General features: G+C 39.2%; 1 protein-coding gene across 3 annotated transcripts; it reads right to left on the reverse strand.

Moving 5' to 3' along the window:
* Positions 1-421: 421 nt before the first annotated feature.
* Positions 422-24,537, reverse strand: arhgap18 (Rho GTPase activating protein 18). Of its 3 annotated transcripts, none has more exons than XM_038726655.1 (18): positions 24,389-24,537; positions 13,740-13,980; positions 11,417-11,555; positions 9,998-10,080; positions 9,605-9,754; positions 8,407-8,470; positions 7,912-8,030; positions 6,841-6,912; positions 6,576-6,669; positions 6,153-6,244; positions 5,811-5,888; positions 4,715-4,874; positions 4,521-4,603; positions 4,220-4,426; positions 3,881-4,015; positions 2,537-2,658; positions 2,383-2,438; positions 422-2,195 (listed from the first exon to the last, which is right to left on the reverse strand). In XM_038726655.1, exons 3-18 carry the CDS (start codon positions 11,532-11,534, stop codon positions 2,104-2,106), a joined length of 1,725 nt encoding a protein of 574 aa, XP_038582583.1. In that variant the 5' UTR covers positions 11,535-11,555; positions 13,740-13,980; positions 24,389-24,537; the 3' UTR covers positions 422-2,103. The 3 variants fall into 3 exon arrangements, with proteins under 3 accessions (XP_038582583.1, XP_038582582.1, XP_038582581.1); XM_038726654.1 differs by having other exon boundaries at positions 9,998-10,077; positions 24,167-24,521; XM_038726653.1 differs by having other exon boundaries at positions 24,167-24,521.
* Positions 24,538-24,826: the final 289 nt, after the last annotated feature.

Consider the following 24,826-nt stretch of genomic DNA (forward strand, 5'->3'; position numbering starts at 1 on the left):
AACGGGTATGCTGTGTTATGTTCGGTTTCTGTCACTGACCCACAGTAAGCCAGTGCACTCTGTTGCAGATCCTATAAGCCACACTAAACCCATTAGCACTCTGACCATTTGACTGACTGGGGCCATGAATCCTCACAGTAAATTAGTTGAATGAAATATTACCTGGTCAGGGCTGTCAGTGAATGATGAAGAGAGGGAAGTTACTGTAAGGAAGTCTGCACATTTAACAGTGGACATTATGAGCTCATATAAAATACAAAGAGGCCTACACACAGTGGCAGATTATACAGCCCACACAATTGTATTCAAATTTCTCTTAGTTACTAAACTCTAAGAATATCCACAGAGCATTCTTAAATTTATTAGTGTGCATGTACTTTTGTTAGATTCCTTTGCATATATAAGCACTGATTCCAGCAGATGTGGTAATTAAAAACGGCATGTTTATTTACAGGCTGTTTTAGTGGTCATTTGAGAGGCAGTAATAAGACAAAGACATCATTATTTGGAAAAACCCACAAGCATTCACAGTAAACAAGATAATACAAGGCAGGGAGTGACTCAGTTCACAAAACATTTCAAACAGTAATTTGTTGTTAACACTCCATAGCTTTCCACAAGAGAAACATCCGTAATGTTTGACTTTGTGGTGCAGATATGATCCTCCACAGGCCGTTGAAACTGTGAGAAACAGCACAGGATCATATTAGACTTTTGCTGAAAGCCAAGAGAAATACAGCTATGTGCCAAAAAGATAAAATGGAGATTTTCTACAACAGATACCCAGACTGTGAAGAGTACAGAGCCAAAATCAAAACAGCAAAAGCCAAAGGTATTGGTGTCCAGATACCTTTGCAACCCATCATGTGAGAATGTATCATTTATGAAGGCCACGAATACATCAACAATTTATTTATTTCAAATTATTGCTTAAGAATCCAACATATCTTTAAAATGATCAAGTCTTTGGTGCACAACTCATAAGGCAATTGACCTGATGAATTCCATCCGAGCTTACACACAGGCTACTATATATACAGTACACATTTCCTTTTCTTGTACACTGGTGAGTAGCAGTTCTTGAAGATGGATTCACACATTAACAACCTCAAAACATCTCAACTCAACTATGGTTTAAAAAGTTACAAAGTACAGGAATATTAATGTACCATAAAAACAGTGATGTCATCATTGAGTTTCCTGGTTAGCAGTCGAGGCCTGCCACATAAAGGGCCCCCCTCCCTCACATACAACTTACACTACAGTAGTAATTATTCACCGCTCCGCTACAGCCATTCACTCCCCATGTTCATTCCCTTCTGGTTAAGTGCTTTGATATATAAACATTCAATATGGTGACCAAATATTTACTTTTTAGGGCTTATAATGAAAATATAAATAAATAAAAGCCAATACTCTCAAAGTTAGTTGTACAGAAAATAGAACTTACTTTTTTTTGTTATGTAATTGATTCGTTATTTTTAAGAATTTTGATATTTTATTGTCCAAAAATGTATTAATTCAGCTTATCACAGCAGAAACAACAAAGTGATTAGTGGCAAAAAAAAAATCACAGTATACAACTGCAATACTTACAGTATCACATAATAATTAAGAATCACAATGTTGTGGCTCAAGTACTGTGACAAACTGGAAGAAATGGTATATTTCCACCACAGTACAAGAGTGGTCTGTCAGGACTCCAGAGGTTTTCTTTCACCTGCACAACTGTCCGATACTGTAGGCTAGCTGAAATCCAAACTGTAGCATAAAGGTCTTTTAATATAATAATTAGGCGAGTCAATTGCTCCCCGTCTGAAAAGATCATAAGGCAGGTTGGGAAAAATGGAAATGTATGCACGTAATTGCTCTTTTTTCATGTCTGAAAATCTGTTTGTTGAGCTAAGTGGATAAAAAATATACTATACAATATTTCCACAAAGATTTCACCAAACCTGATAGGTTTCATTTGTTTTAAATTGGACTAGCCTACTTGTATTTTTTGGCAGTTTCAGGGCCAACCAAACGTCTCTTCTCAGCAGGACACAGTGGTGAAATAAATGTGGAGCAGTCCAGCATGTAGCAGGGCATGACGGTAGGAGTTTATCGCTGTACAGTTTTGATGACCCATTCTGCTGTAGGGTTGAGCTGGAAGAGGTCTTTCATATATGTTTCCCCATCTAGACATCTTTCCTCTGAGGGACGAGCAGATAGAGCAGAGAGAGGAGGAACATTAAGAGAGACATCATGTAGTTACTATAACAAACACTCATCCGTGCCTTTTACATATTTTGACCTGCTGGCTCAGTAGCTGGGTTATCAGCCGAGAATACACAATCTAAACATTGTAATTAATCTGTTTTTAGTGGGAGAAGGACTTACGGATGTTCCCACCAATCTCATAGAGACACAGCTCTTCTTGTTTCACTGCCATGGAACTGGGAGGAAAGAAAGAGAAAAAGTTTAGGATGGGACTCATGCAGCCAAGACAAATACTGTACTTGTGTGTATGCAGTGCTGCATGTACACACATTACCTGTCCTGGCTGAGGAAGCGTGTTAATACATCAGCAGCTTGCAGCTTTTCAGTAAGCTGAATTGCCATGGAGACTTTACTGAACTGTGGTGCTTGGACTCGAATGAATCCTTGTGAACTCTCCTGGTTCGTAAACACAGGCGGAGACAAACAGAGTGTAACAAAGAGAAAGATACAGTCAATCAAACAGCCATAAACACTATCCTCATCACACACAAACATTCACACGAGACAGGGGGTTAAGATAACAAATAAATTCCTGCTGTTCTGTTTAATAAACTCAAAACACTGTCTGGACACAGACAGCTGAGCATGCAGGGTCAATTGTCACTACAGTTCTCCACTACACTGTCAAGAAGAACTGTACTGCTGCTTTACTCTGCTAGCTTAGCTGCCCTTCAGTATTACACCATAGTACCTTGCTTATTTAGTTATTATTGCCTTGAAGCAGAATACTAAGGGAGTTGATTAGGTGATCTGTATTCTAGAAAAGGCTAAATCCCAATTGGTGAGCATCAGATAGCTGACGATTACGTTGATTCTCATCAGCAATGGCACAGCCAGGTGAACTCTGGGGAGGCGCAACGCTGACTGACATACTGATACAAGAAAGGATCCAAAAACATTTCACTGAGTGTGTGTGAAACAGTCAAATGTTTTTAAATGTTCAGTATAACTGAATTTGCACTCATTAGATACTACTAAAAAAAATCAAATAAAAAGAAATATACTGTGGACTATGCGATAGGAATAAGATTCTTATGACTGACTTACTGACAGTCATGTTTTTATCTCCTGATGTTGCACCATAGAAAATATATGCCCGCTAAGAAACAACATCCCTATGCATCACCACTAGGTGTCACCCTTTCTCAATAGACTGTGTATACAATCTACTCAGAGCAGCATGGTACATTATGACCGTGATGGATGAATAGTTGGTATCAAATTGTGACTGTTAAGGTTTATAGTTTGTCTTAATATTTCATTATTTCAAGCTATTATCTATTTATCTAGCACTGCCACACATGGTCAGTGTTCAAAAGATGCACTGGATGTTTACTGATGATATTGAAGATGAGGCATTCAGTGCTCTGCTCTGAAACACTCTGGATAAGCGTGTCCATTAAATGACTATATCATTACATATTATAATGTAGTCGAGAATATTTGAAACAGCTGGTTTACACAACAGTGTAGACAACAATTGTATTATGTCTTACAGAGTTTACAGAGTACCTACTGTTATTGTTTCTCAATGGCACATTTCTTAGTAGGATTATTGATGGTGATTTCTCAAAATAGGTCACTGGCAGCTATATAACCATAACATTTTAACTCCTACCTCTGGGGCAGTTTTATCAGATGGTTTGTCGGTAGTTATCTTCTTCAGCAGCTTCCTTACAGCTCGCTCTTTATTTTGTTTCCGGTGACTTTCCATGTTTTGTTCTCTGACCTGAGTCACAATGAACTTGGGAATCTGGAGACGAGAGACACACACAGTGAGATTTGATCCCCTCAGTATACACTGTACCGCCCTCCATACTCCATGGAAAAATAAATCTAGTTGCTTTTACGAGTAGCTATGCCTAATCACAATGCACTGAGTGATAGTGTTGTTTGTTTGTAGTGGTGATTTGAATGGCAGAACATATCAAGCTGGAGGTCTCCTTTTGATCCTTACTGTCCATAGAAGATTCTGGTATCTAATCAGCAGCCGGACGATGTTGGCCGTGCTTGTTGCCATGGAGAACTCCTGTTGTTCAGTCACCTTGGAGCGAAAGCCTTTGAACATGAAGATGTTGGGTGCAATGACAACAGAGACATTGTTGAGGGTCATCTTATTCTTGGCCTGATGGTCAATGACACGTTGGAAGAACTCCACAAGCGCCTGGGGGAAGCAAGCAGAAATCTAACTTATGATAAAAATATTTAATTTGAAGTTTCTCATTTGTAGAAGTGAAAATGCTCCACGATGCATGTACCTTCAAAGTATCCCGGTTGGCCTCAGGTAACAAAAGGACCAGCAGGTTCAAAGCCTGCAGCTGTTGCTTCTTTGTGGGTAGCTCTGTAAACAGACAGACGCACAGAACTGCTTAATACAAGTTTCTTGGTTCATGGTCTCATAATGTGGCTGTAAAGCTTTTGTGATTAAGCAGAATGCTTCATGAACACATACTGTTGACAGCAATAAATGCATTGAGGTATTCCACAGTCAGTAAAGGATGGGGTAGCTCCCTGATGAACAGCTTCAAAAGGCTTGCAGCATCGTGCTGTTTCAGCTGTTGCCATGGGAACATCCCATCATAGAAAGAGGACTCGAGCTCCTGGCACAACGTCTGGACAGACACAGATACATATGTTGACAGAAATGCAATATAATATACATAACTATGTTTTCAGTGATGCATAAAGACCTTACATAATGAACTGTTATGTTTTTATTACCTTAGAATGAGCCATTTATATCTACATACACCACGGGTCCTCTTACATGGACATCGCCATGTAGCCCTGCCATGTTTCTACAGTAGCCCAAACGGAGTAACGGTGCTACACAGCGTGTTTCATCACTACGTTCAATACGTATGAAGAAGAGAAAGAACAAGGACAAGTAACGGTAGTAGTAAGAGTAGTAGTAGTTGACTGGTTTATTAGAAGTAAGAAAGAAGAAATTTGGACAAATGGAGGACCACATGTATTATTTAGCACAAGAGCCAATAGAGCGTGTCGGCCACCGCAGCTTCTCCTGCGCGCTTGGAAAGCGAGGGCAGTGAGTGAATATATTTTTCCTCCTTAAATCTTTATTGCAAAAAGAGAAATAAAGTGTACATGAGTCATAAAGAAGTATACAGAACTTGGATTTGTGTAAAATCACGTATTACATTTACATATTTTGCAAACAAGTAATGTGTAATATGCTTATAACTGTTTGTTTGCTGTCCATGTATAGTGAACTAGATCTGCGTGTTGTTTATACGCTCTGATAATGCTGATTAAACACATCTTTGTAGTAGCGTCCATGTTGGTTCCACATTCCGACTTAAGAGCGCATGAACACACACTGAAGTCAGAAGAACATCTTCACAACTCGGGAAATGGGACCATCCGAGGAGCACGTGAACGCATGCCGAGACACCGGTTCCAGTTCGCAACCCTCACAACTAAAACTTACACACTGAACCTTTAATGTTGGTGCCAGTCTTTCTTTACACTTGCTACCAACCAACAATTTTACAAGTCTGTGCTGCTGGCAGTCAAATTCTTTAACCGACCTTGACTCTAGTGGCTGCTCCAGGGATCCGTAGCAGCCCCTCTGTGTCTAATCCTTCCTCCTCAATATGACTGATAAGCTAGGAAAAAGAGAGAGGTAAAGCACCACAAGTAGAAATTGTAAAGACTACAATTTAAGTTGGACATAGTGGTAATAATGATTGCAGGATTCAGGTGGTGCTACTGTAATGTAAATTGTGAGATACATATGGGAAACACAGAGACATCAATTGATATATTGCTGCTGTTTAATCAGTAACTATTATGAAACTTCCTCTCATTATTGTTGTAATGTTGAATTGCCCATATCTCTGACTGACAACGTGGCTGACTGGCATGCTCACCCTCTGCAGTATGAATGGCACTTTGGTCACAGGAGCCCGCCTCTGGTCCTGATCCAATAAAGTGGCAAGGGGAACACCAAACAGACCAGTTTCTGCACAAACACAAATATTTAGTAAAACAGAAATATCTTCATAAACTTACCACACATGTTGACCAGGAAGAAATAGACTGTAATTTGTACTAAATCTTGTTATTTCTAATGACTTTGTGAGTGCAAGCGTTTGCACATATCCCTATTTGTGTTTGTGTAAATGCTCTTATTTGTTGTTTTAACTTTAACTCTTAGTTTGTGTCTCTGTGCATGTTGTAGTGATTTATTTTTTTGTGTCTGATGAGAGTACCTTCAGTTTTGTTTAGCATTCAGGGCTTTCACAGCTGTATATATATGTGTCAATATAGTGTGTGTGTGTGCGTGTGTCTACCTTTAGTCTTAACTTTGACAGCTTTGTGAGCCTTCACGTCTATCCCGGCAGTGTCAAACAGAGCAGTCATCTCCACCAACACCAGTCTACGCACCTGAACAGACAAAAATATATATAAAACAATGATTTCAAATATTAACTGCATTTACAAACAACTCAATTAACTTATCTCATTTGGTGCAATTTATCTCACAAAGGGCTGTCTGAAAATGAACATGACATGTACGCGCATGCATCTGCAAATCATCCTGGAGGAAAATGTTACCTTTTTCATATCCAGAGGAGACAGATCTCCTATTCGCGTCTGACCTGTTTTATCTCGGAGCAGCTTAAAGTTCTAGAAAAGGAAAACAAAAAGACAATTTATTATTATTCTTTCTTTCTTTCTTTATTTAAAACAGACATGCATATCAATGGACATCTTAGCGTTGCAGCAATGTAAATATGCCAGAATTAGCCTGAAGGTTACTTTCCATCTGTATACCCCGGAAGGAGCCAGAGGGGCGTCCGTAACTGTGGGAGAAAACATTACACTGCACCAAATTAATTTCTCACTGTACTGTTACATTGCCTGCTGAATGGGGACTGTGTCATACTGAAATTACTGAATTTTATAAGAAGTGGCTACAGACCTTTTATGAACACAGCGGGAACAATCTGTTATACCAGGTTCAACCACCAGATGGCCCTACAGACCAGCACTAACACTGCTCACCAAAAACGTTGCTTTCTGCGGGCATGCAACACAACCTTTATGCCATAGTGTATGCTCAAACAAAGCCTAACAGTACTGTTTAACTAAAACTAACTATACATGCCATATTTTAATGTGTATTATTAGATTTTACATTTCATTCAGCACTCCTGTTTTTATTACATTCCAAGGCCAAATATTTGCCATAATATAATAAAACAACCGGAGTAAACTATAACTTAGATAGTATTATTTTCATTATTAATCTGATTAGACCAACATTTTGTCACACTGAGTGAGCAGTAAAAAAAAGGTTCTTAAATTGCTGAAGTTTTAAAATTTCTGTTGTCAGATCTGTTTCTGCATTCTCTGGCAATCATTGACCCACAACAATTAATAAGTTATCAATATAAACTCTAATATAACCCTGCACTAAAAATAGTTAAAGCAAGAAAGCAATGCCAATGCATTAAATCAGTCCCTGCAGTTTGTTCATTGCACCACTGGCTCTTCCACAAGCAAAGACACACTAAATGTATCAGTAAAGAAACATTCAGCTGAGGAAGTGAATGTGACTATAGCCTTTGTGTAGTGTGTGTGTGTGTGTGTGTGTGTGTGTGTGTGTGTGTGTGTGTGACTCACCGGTAGTTTGTCGTCAGGTGAGTTAGGGCTTGTGGTGACCTTTAACCTTTGGTGGATGTCTTTGTAAGTGAGCGCCTGCTCTGAAAACGCCACTTCAACGTTCAGTTCTGTCTCTGCTTCTGTTGGGCCACAGACAAAAAAGGAAATAAAAGATCGCACAAGTAGTTAAGTACAAATGTGTTTATGTAGGTGCAGTCGTATATACACAGAGACACCAATTAAATGTGTGCTTCTGCCACACTGTTTAAGTCAATGCAGCAGAAAGAGGAGATAGAGGCCTACTGCCTTTGAACTACTCTACTGGTGAATAAACCCGTATTTTTAAGGCTTTTCCTGTATTGTCCACCCATGTTTTGTTGTCTTGTTTCTTTTATACAGTAGTGTATCAATTTTATCATGTTTTAATCTTGGTTGCTAGACAGACGTTTATTTGGGCCCTATTCATAATTTTCCATGTTGACTCATACTGTACAAGCGTGTATGTGATGCACATACCAGCTGAAGTGACATCTTTTCGTCCATTCTCACTTCCCCCTTTGAGTTTACTCGGCTCCTCATCCTGCAGCACACAGTATAACACAGAAACTCATGACTATACAGCAAACAGTGAAATGTTTAACTAGTCACAAAGTTCCTCCCTCGTTACATTATTCATGTTACATATTATCTTGTTACTAAGGCAAGGCAAGGCAGTTTTATTTATAAAGTATGTTTCATCCACAGAGATGATTCAAGGTGGACAAACTGCGTGTGGTTCAGAGCTATTTATTCTGCTGACTGGAGTAGTTTGGAATTCTACCCAAATAAATACATATATTTTCCATTATTTAAATATGAATCTAGTCAGTCTAGGATATTGAAGGGACTTGATTTTACAGTAATAGAGTTGGATTTGATCGTGAAACAAACAGCTTGGCAATTGGTTACTGATTACCATCAGACTGGAGATGTAACAACAGACGCCAGGTTGGCAAAGCTGTGACCACTTCCTTTGTGGTAAAAAAAACAACAAAAACAAAACAAACAATTTCCTGTCCCTCATAATCACTGCTTACTGTGACATATTGTGACAGACATCATTTAACACAAGAAAAGAAAATAGTAATAAAAAGGCAATCAACATTTTGGGAAATACACTTATTTGCATTCTTGCCGAGAATTGGATGAGAAGATCGGTACCACTCTCATGTCTAGAAAGCAAATATAAGGCTACAATCAGCCGCTGGATAGCTTAGCTTAGAGAGAGTCCAGGAGTTACTACACTCAGCCAAGAAATACTCCAGCATATAGCCCCCTGACAAAACCACAACTCACAATATAACATATTAATGAGTGACCTTTTACAGCAGCTGGATTTTGTTATCTTTGGACAGAGCCGGGCTAGCGGTTTGCCCATTTCAAGTCTTTATGCTGATCTAAGCTAACCTTCTGGCTGTCGCTTCATATTAAGCACATAAGAGCTGTATCAGTCTTCTCAACTAACACACAGCAATAGAGCAAATAGGTTTTTTTTTTTTTAATGAGGCTTTAAAACTAATTTGGTGGACAAATTAATTTGGGCTTGTGTCACAGTTTATGGCAAGTGAATAAAAAGCAGCTGAAGCTTCAAGTTTACAATACAATTACAATAGTTTTCATGTTGATACAATATAATTACTTTGTGTTCATGCACAGTATGTCTGCACTCCCTAACCTTTTCAGGAGGTCTGAATATATCCCTAACATCAGGAACATGTTGCCGGTTGCGTCGACGTAGAGTCTGCTGTAGTGATGCCACACGACGTTCCACAGCAGCCGCCTGAGTTCTGGTCAGAGTAGACAGGAACACTGCGCTGTCTTCTTCCTGTCAATTAATCAATCAGACTTCTACATGAGTCAACAGGTATACAGTATATCCATCCAGCTATCTAATGTCTTCTTCATTCAGTCTGTCTTTTTTGTCCAACACATTCTTACTTGTATAAGCAGACAAGTAAATATTGCAGTATATGCTCACTCAAAGATGTGAACTGCAAATATGAAACATAAATTATGACTAAAACTGGATTCAGATCTAACTATGTAAAAAAGGCATAGATGTTGACACCTGATCCAGGTCAGCTGCCAGTGAATCATCAAACAGCCGTGCTAGCCCCGCCTCTGTAAGCCACGCCTCCTCCTGTTCACCTTCTGAAGAGAAAGGGGAAAGGAGGGGAAAATAACAAAGGAAAGATAAAAGACTTTTATTTTTTAATTCCTGAGAAGGTACATCACAATCACCATTTTTTGACTCAAAATGGGGGAAAGCCAATGAAAAAATAGGGAAAGAAGCCTCTACTTATTCCAGTGTAAGACACTCAAAAAATCCTACAGGTGCAGGAAAGGGAAATGAGTAACCACAGGCAGAGTTGGACACACACACTATAGAGGAAGTGTGTGTTTGCTCCAGAGAACAATAGTCTTTATAACAGGCTAAAAAAGACTCATAGAAATCCACACAAGAATTGCATACCTCTTATGCATGGCAATGCAGAGCTGGTCTGCTCAAGTCTGAGCTGGCACTGTGATTTTGACAAACAGCTAGCATTTACATTTAATAACAGTCTCTCCAAGTCATTTTACTTCCTATTCATAGAACATGTGACACTAAAACACTTTGCAATTTAAGTAACGTAGAAAAGTACATAACGTTGTTTGTCCAACCTTTCTATATCTTACAAAAATAAACGTTTACTGCATCATTGCATAGTTACTGGTCTCAATTTGAACTCTAATAGAATGAGAAAAACAGTTGTTGAGTTGTAAATTTTCACATCTGAGGCCTTGGATTACTGAAAGACATACCAGACAAGGGGTCAGCGTCCCTTGGACCAGAACCTTCGTATGAAGTTAAACATTTTTTTGGAAAATCAATAAAATAACCACATAAAGACACCAAATAAAAGGATGCCGAACAACTACAAAGAGATGCAAAACAACCACAAAGAGCAGCTAAATGACTACAGAGACACACCAAATGACTACAAAGATATACAATGCAACAACAAAGAGATGACAAACTACTACAAAGAGATGCACAATGAATACAAAGACATGTAAAACGACCACAAAGAGAAGGAGAAAGAAAGACGCAAAACATCTACAGAGAGATTTTTGTAGTTTTGTGTGTAGTTTGTGGGTGTCTCTCTCCTGTGTAGGAGGTACTACAAAAAGACACAAAAGAGATGCAAAATCACCACAAGAAGATGCAAAGTGACCAAAATGGGCATTTTTCTCCTATGTAGGAGGGATGACGGACTTTTTATGTGTCTGCGCCAGGGGTCCGTTGTCTCATTACCCGTCTATGTCTGGAACTACACACATGCCCCAACTAGCCTATGATCAAACTCTGCTGCTGCATTATCTCTTCTATAAGTACAATGCTCTAAATCAAGAATAGAAACACCCAATTTGAATACTAGTATATGAGAAGAAAAGAGGAAATGTATGTCTATTTCAGCCTATCCATGGACACAGTGTATCATACCCTCAGGAGTTTTCTGCTGCTCCTCCTCCTGCACTTCTCCTTCTCCTCCACCTTCTCCGCTCCCTGCTCCTTCTCCTGAGCGAGTGATATTCTCCACCTCCTTCCAATAGGCGTCCATCTCAAGCTCGTCCAGAGAGTCCTACGAGAAGTACAGATTTTAAGCATATTAAGCATACTACCCAGACCACATTAAAGAAAACCAACCTAGGTCCAGCTTTGCCCATGAACTATAAACACATATTTAAACTCTTTAGAGAAGGTTGTGGTCAACCAGCTCACTGCAGCGTTGGAGAGGCTCAATGTTTATGATATATTTCAGTCAGGGATTTGGCAAACTGCTCTTCTGAGGGTCTCTAACGACATAATGTTCCCTGCTGCAGGTGAGTGCTCTCTGTTAGTAGCTGTTGACCTCAGCCTGCGTTTGACACAACAGACCATTGTGTTCTATAAAGAGCCTTCATGACAGGGTGGGTATATCAGGCTTAGCAAAGTCTTTTGGAGACTTTGTGTCCGAGTCCTCTCCACTGTCTTGTGGTGTCCCTCAGGGCTTGCTTCTGGAGCCCCTGTTATTCTCTCTATATCTGTAGCCCTTGGGACAGATCAAAAGCATTTATTTGCGGGTGATAACCCACTCCACTTCCCATTCAAACTTAGTGAGGCTTTTAGTTCATCTAGGCACATATTTACTACCTAAATGTTATTAGGGACTGGACAACAGAAAGGTTTTTACAGCTCAATACTGATGAGACAAAAGTTCTGGTTGTATTTCCAGAAAAGTTGCCCCCATGATTATGCTAAGTATTGGGTCTTTCTCCTCTGCTACCAACTCTAACCTGTGTAATTAAGGGTTATTCAACAACCACATTAAGAGGCTGACCAGATCTTGTTTTTTTTCCAAATAAGAAATATTACTATATTGAGATTTGTAGTTTCAACTGCTGAACTAGAAATGCCTGTACACACACTTATTTATGGCCTCTCGCCTTGTTATATTTCTGACCTTTTAGTCCCATACGCACCAGCATGTACCTTGAGATCCTCGGGCAGAGGTCTGTTGTCTGTTCCAGAGTCTCGACTGAAAACTAAAGGGGACAGAGCGTTTGCTGTCAGGGCCCCGAAGCTCTGGAACAGCCTGCCCGAGGAAATCAGGTCGGTTGAGTCAGTGAACTCTTTTAAGTCCCTTCTTAAAACACACTTTTATAGGAGAGCCTTTCCCGATCTTATTTGACTTTATTTTATCCCTTTTATTTTATTCTATTTTACTTATTTTATATTTATCTTAAACGTGTATTTTAGTCTTTTCAATGTTTTCCTGCTTTTATCTTGTATTGTTTCTGTATTATTGTTTTTTGGGTATTATTGTCTTTACACTTGTTAAAGCACTTTGTAACTTGTTTTTGAAAAGTGCTCTACAAATAAAGATTATTATTATTATTATTATTATTTCATCTCGCAGAGACTACTGTAATGCACTATTCTTATCACTTATCACTTATCACAACTGCATGTTGCTGCAACATTACTCACTAGGATAAATACACAGTTTCACATTATCCCTACACTAAGATATCTTCACTGGCTCCCTGTTGCATATAGGATCCAGTTTAAAATTCTCACTATTGCTTTCAGAGCATTGTCAGGCTCCTGTATATGTGGCTGAACTGCTACACCCTTGCTCATCAGCTTGTTATTTACCTTAAAGACTTGTAGTGACCGAGCTTTTGAGGCTGTAGCCCCTAAGTTATGGAAAGATCTGCCCACAACCTTACAGTCTGCTGATTCTTTTAAAAGGCAGCTAAATACATACAGTACGTGTTTAGACAGGCATTTGGGTAATCTGTGTTGTGCTTCTGTTTCATATCTGATTTCTGTCCTGATTTTTTAAATTCTTTTATGTGCTAGATATGAGGAAAAGAGATAATGAATAACAGCACAAGACTCATATCCAGTCTGAACATTTTTCAAGGCTGTGCAGCTTCTTTCAGATACACATACCAAACACACACACACATTTTACATGTTTACATGTTTCTCCACTTTTTCCTTAAAAGGCACTTTCTTTTTCATACTTAGAAAAATCACCAGAGACACTGAAAATACATCCTCCCTGTCTGAAAGCTACAGATTATTTAATAAATATGACGGACAACAATTGTATACCTGCTAACCAAAACCCTGTAAACTTTTAACTGTTATAATTTACATATTTATAGAAAAATTCTTATCTTGAATCGAAAACAAGATTCCCACAGTGTGAGTTGAATGTTAGGGAAAACAACTCACAAGTTACCACAAATATATCTCATCATCATTTACAGCATACCTGAGAGTTGCAGCGCTGACATGTGGGCCCAGGTCTGAACCTGGAAATGGGACTGTGCCTGGGGCTGGAGCCTGGTTTGGGGCTGGAGTAGGGCTGAGAGCAAGCGGCAACGCTTGGGTTGGGTAGTGACGATGGGTCAGTACTGGTGGTTTTAGTACTACTGGTGGTAGTGGAAGGCCCATATCTGTCTACATGATGTGTGTTCTGGTTCTGCTGAATAGTGTAGTGGCCTGTTCTGCGGCTACAAGAAAGACAGACAGAGACAAATGGGGACAGAGACGGGTAAGTCAGACAGTTAGCAAGGTACAAAATCTAGTGATCAGTTTTCAAACAGTTTTCCCATTTTCCAACAAAACTTTCAAATCTTGATTTAAAAGAATCCGTCGCTCACTAGCCCTGGAGTGAAACTTGATCCCAGCCACAAGGGTTTCACTTAAGTTTACTTTGCACCTTGTTTACCAGTGATGCTATGATTAATGCCTCGTATCAGCACCTCTCATAAAAATATTCCTGGATTATAAATGTTAGATTCTCTGAGAACTGATTGTGTTTACTGTGCGCTGTAATAGAGGTGTGTTCAAAAGGCAGGTTTTGGCTTTGATTTAGATTCATCTTGCAGTAGATGCTAGTATGCCTTTAATGGTGAGACCGCTTTTTAAATTTATATTATAATCAAAACGTTCAGTGAGTCATACAGACATAAGTTGGCCAAAGACGATGAGCCAGCAGCATGTTGAATTCCCATCTAGTCATTTAATGAGGACAACCTCAGCAGGGACTTAAAATAGTAGCTCTCACACAGCGTGGACTTCTCTTTGCTAGCTCAACACAGTTAGCAACATACACTAGAGGTTGTTTAGCCTAGCCTAGATAAGACAGAGTAAACCATTAGTGACAATGGTGGTAAGGATGATCTCATATCTAACAGTGTCATCAGACACTCCTAGATGTGACGTAGCAACCCATATGACAATTAATACACAACTTTATGAAGTTATGTGCGGTCATGGAAATGGTGACCCAAATGTCATGGCTTTAATATTTGTTGCATGGGATCTTTTCTAATTAATTAATTCTGCACAGTGTGCACAAATATGCTCCCACAACACAAACACACAGCCACAGTGCTCCAAAACAGGGTGTCACTGTTGCCGCTAACTCTACCATCAGGAGCACAACTACTATTTTGTATTGTATTGTATAATTATAACATCTGAAAGAGTGATAAGAAAGAAACTTGTCAATATGACACTACATCTAATCAAAATGCATACGCTCAGGACATTTGGCAAAGTTGCACAAAATGTAAAACAAAAAAAAAAAAGGGTTTTGGTAAATCATGACAACAAATTGCTGATGGCCGACTGAATGTCCCCTTTGTTGTGACAGGAAGTTACATTATCTAACACAGCACATTCTCTCCTGTTTCTCTTCCACTTCAAGCTACAGAGCTTGGAGCGAGAAGCCACAGTTATAGTACAACTGACTGATGGTGTAGCAGCAGGTCTGTGGTTTCTGTGTACACAGAGCTATGTATTTGACAGTGGGGCTGTTAAAAAGTTGAGCCCTAGCACAGTAACAGCTGAAACTGGATCTGTCAACTGTAACTGTGAGAACAAAGCAAGTTTCAAGTCTCTGTAAATTGATTTGATTATATCACACTGAAATTCCCAATACTATATGGGATGGTGTTTAGAATACCTGACTTGGAATAAATTAAGCAAAAGTTCAAGAATGTAAACTCTTAAAGTAATATTTTAGACACCATTGGTCCAGATTTTATTCAGCTTTGAAGACAGTCTAGAATTTAAAAGCACTACTACTACAAAATACAAACTGGCTTAATAGCAAAGCTTTAAGTAAAGGTCACAATTTCAGAGGTTGTAGATGCTATAACACTGATTTAAAAAGAGTGTCTCATTTGCGGGAGATGACACATTAACATGAATGTAGTGAATTGAAAACATCTTATTACGCAATTTGGCCCAGTCACTAGGACATGGTGCAATTAAGGCAAAAATAATGAAATACTTAGCCACCAAATTTGCAAACTCTTGAATACCACATTGTTAAAATATTAGGTTAAGAAAATAACACTTCTAACAGAGATGAAATGAAGTAAAAGGAAATAAATTAACCCGTGAGGCTACTGTAAAGTCAGAATGAATAGCATCGTGTTGATGTGCTGTATTCATTAATTTGGAATTATCAGCGTATTACACTTTGGGTTCAAGCTGAGCCCAAGGCCACATACCTCAGCAGACTTCCTGCCACGCACACAAATACACACACAAACTGTGGGTGGACATACCAATAAACTGGTAAATATAGACATACATACACTTTGATCTGGTTTTAATAAAGAACATCAGGTATATTACCAACAACTGACCTCCTCCTCTCTTTCCTTCCACTAATCTATTTTCTTCCCCACTCTTCTCTCCTCCTCCTCTTCCTCCTCCTCCTCGCCTGGGACAGTATGTATCTCCTTTTCCTGTGCACTTGGTACTTTGTAGTTCAGCCCTGCCTTCTTACTTATATGTCTGTCTACTTATGGTACAATCTCCCCTCCAGCCAGTAGGACTTAGTCTAAGCACTGTGTGATTACACATGCAGAAACATGCTGACTCCTCTCTATCCCTCTTTGTTTTGATAACAGCAATTTTAGCAGGTCCACTGACATATGTCCATGGCCTTCCTAAAGCCTCACCAATGCTTTCATTTGTGAGGAATGGCAAAAATGTCCTTGTTTTCTGATTCATAGTTAAGAAGATTTGTTTACCTTGGAAGCAGATTTAAACCTGGCGGACAGGCATATGAGCTCACAGGATGAGTTAATAATTTACCTTCATCCAGAGCGACAGTATGAAGAATGCTTAGACTGAACCATGAATCAGAAATTAGCACACACACACACAAAGATATATTGATACATATATTAGTTTGACAGTGTTGGTACTCAAAATTATTTAAGACATTAAGTGGTGGTTAATCCAGCAACAGTATATACATTTGCATACCATTTTAGGGCCAGAGTATGATACATTGTTACCAATGTGTTCACACTGATCTTACATTTGTACTATTTTTAGCCATGCTAGCGGCCTGTTGGTTGGTCCACCACTTTGGACAAGACTGAAATATCTGGTCAACTTTTAGATGGATGGCCATAACGTTTTGATGGTTAATGGTGGTATTTGCAAAACTAATGACATTACCAACAGCCCCAGTAACAGTTTGCGTTTACTTTAAATTAGCTAATGTTTGCATGTTAGCCTTCTCATTGTCAGTATGTTGTCATGCTAGCATTAGCGTTTAGCTCAATGCACCACTGTGCCTAAATAGCATAGCAGTAGACTTGTTCAGGTCTACAGCAGTATCACATATTTTGTAGCTTAGTGGTGGTTTGTAGATATTTTTGTATATGCATTTGGGGTTAGTCCAAATCTGTCTGATACACCAAAAAGCCAACAAGAGACAGGTGTAGCTTTTGATTGGACATTGAAAACTGTGAGGTAACACTAGCCACTTGCTCTGAACAATCTAATTGGCTATGACACTCATGCCTTGTTTCCCATTTAACTTTGATCATGTAGTCTGAAAAAACATATTTACAACCATGTTAAAAATTAATCTTTGGAGCTTTCACATACTTGTTGAGTACTTGACTGAAATTATTGTGTCCGTTTTTGGAGTGCAGCTATCCCAGCTGTAGGCTGTAAGTGTTGAAAAAAATACCTACTACAATGCAAATCAAAAATTTAGAGATTTACATACAATGGCACCAATGACTTTGCTCTCTTACACACACACACACACACACACTCATAGAGGTCAGGTGGGTAGCCCTTGTGAACAAACACATTCTTTCTCTGGCACATTTTCATGTACACAAATAACCTTTAACGGAAAACAGTGCGTGCGTAATTGTTCTACTCTCTGTACCTTTTTCCACACACCTTTTATCACCTGCTTAGAGCTGCTGACAAAGATAGTGTGTGTGTGTGTGTGTGTGTGTGTGTGTGGAGAGAAAACAGCTTGCAAAAAAACACTGCAAGGTGCAAACAGGAACAGAAGGAAACAGTATCACACAGCCAAGAGCAGGTTTAGCACTGATGAGCTAAATATGAGCTAAGGTCTGAGGAAGCGACTATTTGAGCCCACATGACCTGAGAGTGTTTATAGAGTACCACTCAGTCACAAATCTCCCAACTAGACCACTGCAGCATGACATGATACTGCATGATTTACATAAAAAGACAATGACAGACATAATCTTTGAGAGATGAGCAGTGGTAGAAAGTAACTAAGTGCTTTTTTCAAGTACTAGAGAAATTTGAAGTACTTGGACTTTGCAGTATACTAACTTAATATATAACTTAACACTCCAAAACAAGCCATTCTGCATATTCAGTTTACAGGTTTACAGGCATATTAGTTGATTAGTTTTTTTAATGAAATGAATCACTTTTGTGTGTGTGAAGGGGTTGTAACCTCACATAAAAACGATCACTTGCCGTGTTTTTCTGTTACTTCTGATGGCCAGTATATTTCTATGTGAAGACTCCGGGTCGGATTTTCCTTGAACTCCCTTGGCGGTTACTGTATGCGCTCTCCCGAGCCTCTTGTCTGCTGAATATGAACCGTAAACACAGCAAGAACACTGCAGCTATCAAGATGGAGTCCACTAATACCCTAAAACAACCGGTTCCTAGCATAACAGACTACAACACAAACTGCACGTCGGGATAAAAACCAACAACAAAGTTTTATGTGCTGGAGCCCATCAGGCCAAACAAGAATCAGATCGACTTCGGGTGAAAACACAGTCAACATCAGAAAGAGTCAAAGAGAGTCACGGAGAGATCTCCACTTAGTTTTGGTACAAAACTGACCCAGAGTTGGCTTTCATCCTATTGGACAGGTAAAATAACATTACTGCAAAACATGTGAAATATATTGATTTTGGGATTTCGTTGGCTCAGGATACTCAGATAACATTAGCCTGCTGAGTCCCAACTAACTCCGACCAGTTGCTAACGTTACCCTGTGCAAAATACTACAGTTTTATGGCTTTCCACATTACTTCACCAGCTAACGCAATCCATATTACTATCCTGGGTACCACCAGTGTTATGTCAAAGTGTTGATTTTAGCCTGCAAGAAAGGATGAAACAGCACAAAGCAATTGTGGAGCGATTTGTTTATACTAGCCTAATGATCCCTGCTCCAACACAGCTGATTAAGCAGCTTCAGGAGTTCATAAGGAGTTAATAGTTTTAATTAGCTGTGTTGGAGCAGGGAGAGACCTAAAACACACACGGTTATATAATCAGTTAGCTTACGTTCTCCACAGAAAAAAAGCTAATAGTACTGTTACAGTACTATTTACTTGCAGTGAAGTGGATGTGTCTCTAATTTTTCAAAAATGGATATTTAGGATATTTACAGAATTATCAATAGCCTACAAGTATACAGGTTGTATTGCATGCATGTTCATTTTTACAGATTTTAGTTTTGTAGTCCACTAGCTACAGTCCAGACAGATTTATTTAGGTATGTTTTAGAAAGACGGGAAGATAGGCTTAAGTTCCCAATAATCAATCAATCAATCAATTTATGTTTTTCCGTGAATTCATGTCACTAGGCTGTATGGAGTTCATGTCCCACTTTGACAGAATAAATCAATAGGGCTTGTAAAAAATACACTAGATATTACTAGCAGAATTATTGAGTTGATATACAGTAGGCTTTGTTGCTACACTGGCACAGATAGCCACATCACGTGCCATGTAGATAGAATATGCTCAAGTTAATTACGTTACAATGTTGACTAATTAATTAAATATAAATCAACAACAAAAGTGCTTCCCCTAGAAGTGTCTACATGATTTTATTTTATAGTTTTTGCATGCATTTCCTGTTTCCTGTCACCATTGTATTTTGTATTTTTGTTGTGTTTCCTGTCCTGACAGTGGAGGAAACCACGTTGGCGTCTTTGTTTGTTTAATCCCTATATAAACTAAAGTGTAAAAATTAAATGCTCTGGTTTTAGCTTTGTATTTATTGTACAGACATTTGTGGGATACATGTGTGAGTGGTATGAATCTTCTCATCTAACTCTTATGTGGAAAATAATATTTTAAAGGATCGGAGAATCTGAAAGTTTTCCACCGCAGTAGATAGATGTGGAAGGTAATTTTTATGATTCAAGTGAACAACGGACATCTGAGGATGTTTTGCAGCCGACATAAGCTGGGGAAACAGAATTGTGTGTGTGTGTGTGTGTGTGTGTGTGTGTGTGTGTGTGTGTGTGAGAGAGTGTGTGTGTGTGTGTGTTATTCCCATTGAGATCAACAGGTGCCAGCTGCCCACTGTGTAAAACAGAGGCTGCCTCTGTTCCCCCTCTCTCACAGTTACTGGTCTCAGCAATGACACATTGGTTGAATAAATCATCCGCCTTTAGTTCTAATCTACACAACATTATCTGTTGCTCCGTTTTTGCTGAAAGTCTGAATCAGCTGAATTCCACTTTGCCTTTGTCAAATCTTTCTGTCTCTATCCATGTCTGGTACCATATTTCTCCAGTTTTTGGGGGCTATCTGTCAGTCTTATGTTATTTTTCAATTATTTATGGTAGAATATTGAGTCCTGTTCATCGAGAAACGTGCCAGTGTGAATCTGGGTGATGGCACAATGGCCCAGCTGTGCGATTGTGATTTCACTATGACATTTTTGTTTTGACATGGTTGTCTGATGTCTTGTAACCTCTCACAGCTTGTCTTTCTTTTCTGCAGATGTCATTTCCTGTGCAGTGTTGTATTTCTACTGTGGGGTTCGGCTGTCTGTTGCTCAGTGAATTGATTAAAACCATGTGTGTCCACAAACTACTTTTTTACTACAGAGATGCTTGGGAAGCGCTGTTTCCTTTACAACAATGGAAAACACAAGAGAAACACACTGCCCTTTCGCTAAAAACTTAATTTCTCCTTCTTCCTTTAACTGATAAAAAAATCCACATAGAAGACACCCAGTGGACTCGTAACCTAAAGCTCCTTAGGTCGGATGTCCACTACTGGTAAGAGGCCAGAAGCTCACTGTCTGTCTGTGTCTCTCATTTCCTAATTTGGGGAAACAATGACTGCAAAACTAAGCCTTCACGTCAACCTAGACAGGACACACACACACACTGCGGTGGGAGGTGAGACAAAGGCAGGCTGTAACATGATGCCAGTTTTTTTTTTCTAGCTAGCTAGATATACACACACATACACACCAGTCTATGATACACACAGAGGCAAGTGGGTCCCTCTGAATGCCAGCTGGACTATTTGCTCTGCAAGCTGTTTACTTTCACCACACCACGGTTGTTGACAGCAGTTGTTTGCTGAACTAAACATGTACTGGACACACACATACAAATAAACAAATAATGTGCTCTGTTATAAATAAAAGACTAGTAGTCATTTCCACATGAGCTTACGACCCGTTTAGTGTCTCCGCTGTGACAACACCCCAAAATGTGTCTTTTTCTCAGTGTAAGGAGCTGACAAGGAGGTGATCATGTAATGAAAACACATGATGTGACTACATCAGTATTAAAAATGCATATCGTTGCATGCAGAGAGGATAAAAATTTAAAAATATAAGAAATGCAGTCCTCACTGAATGGTTTGATGACTATGAAATTCACCAGATCTCAACCCAATTGGACACCTATGGGAGAATTTGAAACAACATGTGAGGCAGAACCCTCGACCACTATCTGGAAAAACACCAGAATGCCTTTTTGAATAATGCCTTTCATCCCTCCAGCAGAGTCCCAGAGACTTGGAGAATCTATGCCAAGAAGCACTGAAGTTGTTCTGGAGGCTCAAAGTGGCCTAGCACCTCATTAAGACACTTTATGTTGCTTTTTCTTGTTATTTGTACCCATCCATGTATATTCGTTTCTAAAACAACAACACACCAATCAACAGAAATGTAATCTTCAAAACTCCTGTATTAAATCTTTCGGTCATTTAACACGCAAACAAATCACTGAAAACTAAATATCTTTGGGTTTTGGATGGTTAGTCAGACAAAACAAGACATTTGATGCAGTCATATCGGGCTGTGAGAACTTGTGACGGGCATTATTATTTTTGTGAAATTTCATTATACTAAATGATTCATTGAAAATTCATAAATTCAAATAAGTAATACATGCAGCTCTGGTATTTATTTTGTCATCAACTGAAAATAGTGTTAATCAAACTCCTTTTAACCTGGTGGACCTGCTGTTTTATGCTATACTGTTCTGTTCCTGACAGTTTCCCCATAAGTTTAGGGCTGCAACTACAGATAGATTTCTCAGTGTTTATTATTATGTTGATTATTTTCTCCATCAAGTAATCATCTGACCATTAAAATGCCAAAAAACAGTGAAAAGGCACCTTAATGGTTTCGCAGAGCCTAAGGTGACGTCTTGAAATGTCCTGTTTTTTTTTTATTAATTAATTAATTTTTAAGTGTGCAAGAGACACAACATAGTACAGTTCATTACCACCCAACCCTGGGTTTGCAACAGTGTTCTCTGCAGCTGGGGTGAAGCTACAGATAAAAAGTATTACAAAAGGTAAATTAATATTAATAAAATTTGCAAAAAGCAGCGGAGGTAGAGTTCTGAAAATCTTTATTCAACTAAAAGTACAATTACTCCCATAATAAAATACTGAAGTAAAAGTAAAAATGACCATTTAACAAACCTACTCAAGTATAAAAGTTCTTGCTCAATAAACTACTCAAAGTATAAGTTACTTTGTGTTTTAATATTGTTTAATGTGTGCGGGCCAGATATCTTCACAATTAACTTTATGTAATTCTAGGCCAAGTCCTAGGTGCTTCAGCCGCCGTGCATCAGGTTAGAAACTGTGCAACACAGTTATTTTTAGAGAATGCACTTTGCTTTGCACTTTGATTAGTACTAATACAATTATTTAACTTTTTTAAAAGCTACATGAAGGTATTTATAAGATCACTCTAAAAAAATCATAGTTGCTTGCTGTCTAGCCTGCTGTTGTGTCCTGTATCTGTTCTTGATATGCACTTATATGCGACCAAACCACTTGCTTTGATATGAACGGGGCTGCATAGGATTTTGACTTCTACAACAGCATCTATGAACATAATCTTATAATGTAAAGGATTGCTGTGGCAATAACAAGGGAGCAGCCCATTGCTGAATGAAGTAGTGTAAGCTTCTATATAGATTTGTGCGTCACACCAGACTGTTTTATCCACCCGTATTTACTCTCTCCTTTCTTCTCAAAAATGATTGTTTCCTAAATAAATAACTGGTAGCCTGCCCAAAGAAGGTTAAAATCAAGGGCAACTGGACTTAATGAGGTTAGTATGTTTTATAGTATCTTCTATGCAGAATCTTAAATTGTAAGAGCGTGCGTCTCGAAATGTGTGAGTCGGAGTGTACATTTGAACAAATCTGTGACCACCTCTCCACATTAGTGTTTCCTCATTCTTCCCATTTCCCCTTGGTAGAAAGAGAATCATCTGAAAAAGCCTCTATCAAGCCTTGGAAACTGGTAGAATTGTGAGCCGGGAACCTCATATTTATCCTGGATCTGTTTAAAGAGAAGAACTCTATTGTCATACAAGAGAAGAACTCTATTGTCATACAAGTACGAGAGCCCTTTTCTGCCGCCTGTTTGAAAATATTTTCATTAAAGAAAGGCAATGCTGGGTTCTTCCATATTGGAGAATATGATGATAGAGAGTTCACAAACTTATGAGTGCAGTCCCATGTTTTCACAGAGTGAAGTGTAAATGTTATTGAGAAATTACTTAAATAATTGATCAATTATCAAAGTGGTACCTGATATATTTCTGTTGATTGGCCAATTGAATAATCGTTTTACATCATCCAACAACAACTGGCTATTTTATATCTTAAAAATTAAACTAAGAGCACTGTGTTTTCTAAATCTTCTCCTCAGACCCACAGAAGTGCAGAAGACTTAGATAGGCAACCTTGGCAAATCTGGGCTAGTAGCCTATAACAAAGTCAAGGTTAACCTGCTGCTCTGCTGATTAGGAATGAGGTAAAGGAAAATCATAACCCAAGGCCAAGGGCTGGGGGTTGAGCCCCATCAGGGGGAGAAAATAAAGTAGCCCGCCTGGGTGCAATGAACCAGGTTCTGTTGTTAAGTACCAGCTGGGTTCTAGTTCTCCAGGAGGATTAACAAACCGCAGGCAGGTGGGTTTCATTTAACATTTTTCTCCATGGCTCTCGAATTTAAAAAAAAAAACACCACCACTGTCAGTGCGACCTTTGCTCACTCTCTCTCTCTCTCACAAACACACACAGTCACCTTTAACCGCAAGTGCCCTCATTGTAAAGTGTGATATTACAACCACGCGATATGTCCCACCTGGGCTCTGTGGACCCGGGGTCCTGGGCTGGCGGCCCGCTGGGAGCACACAGTCCACTTTTCGGCAACAGTTCCGCGTTGCTGTGGTAACCCGTTAAAACCACTCCCTGGGGCTGCTGCTGCTGCTGCCGACTCATGTTTCTCCTGCTTTTCTTCTTTCTTCTTCACGCACAGCCGACATCCACTCTCTAACTGATAATAGTAATATATCTAGTCACCTACCGAGCTATCGATCAGTGCTTTCCATCGCTGGACTGTTATGTTGCCGACTCATTCTAACACCAAACTCTCCTCCTTCTTTCCCTCCGTCTCCCTCTTGTTCCCGTTTTTCTCTACAACTTGGTGTGAGAGGCACCGCAGTACAGGGGCTGGATTACACACACAGCACAACACAGCACAGGGATTGGCTGAACCCGCAGGGCAGTTTCACAGCTGGTGGCGCCCCCTTCTGCTCTGTGCAGTCTTGGCTACTGCAAACTTCTGGTGGGGCTATTTAAAAAAGATTACTTTGGATGTTTAGAGTGTGTTTCCATAAATCTTTAAGAAATAAGTTAGCATAATGTGTCTCTTCATTACACTACACACACTTCATAAGCTGGTCTGTGCTCTATTTTGAACAGTGACACATTTTGTGTAGGAACCTTTTTTAAACATGCCTCC

Source organism: Micropterus salmoides, unplaced genomic scaffold (assembly GCF_014851395.1).
Source record: "Micropterus salmoides isolate LMB-PRFRI ecotype aquatic unplaced genomic scaffold, ASM1485139v1 Ms_hic_scaffold_18, whole genome shotgun sequence".
In the NCBI taxonomy this organism is placed as follows: domain Eukaryota; kingdom Metazoa; phylum Chordata; class Actinopteri; order Centrarchiformes; family Centrarchidae; genus Micropterus; species Micropterus salmoides.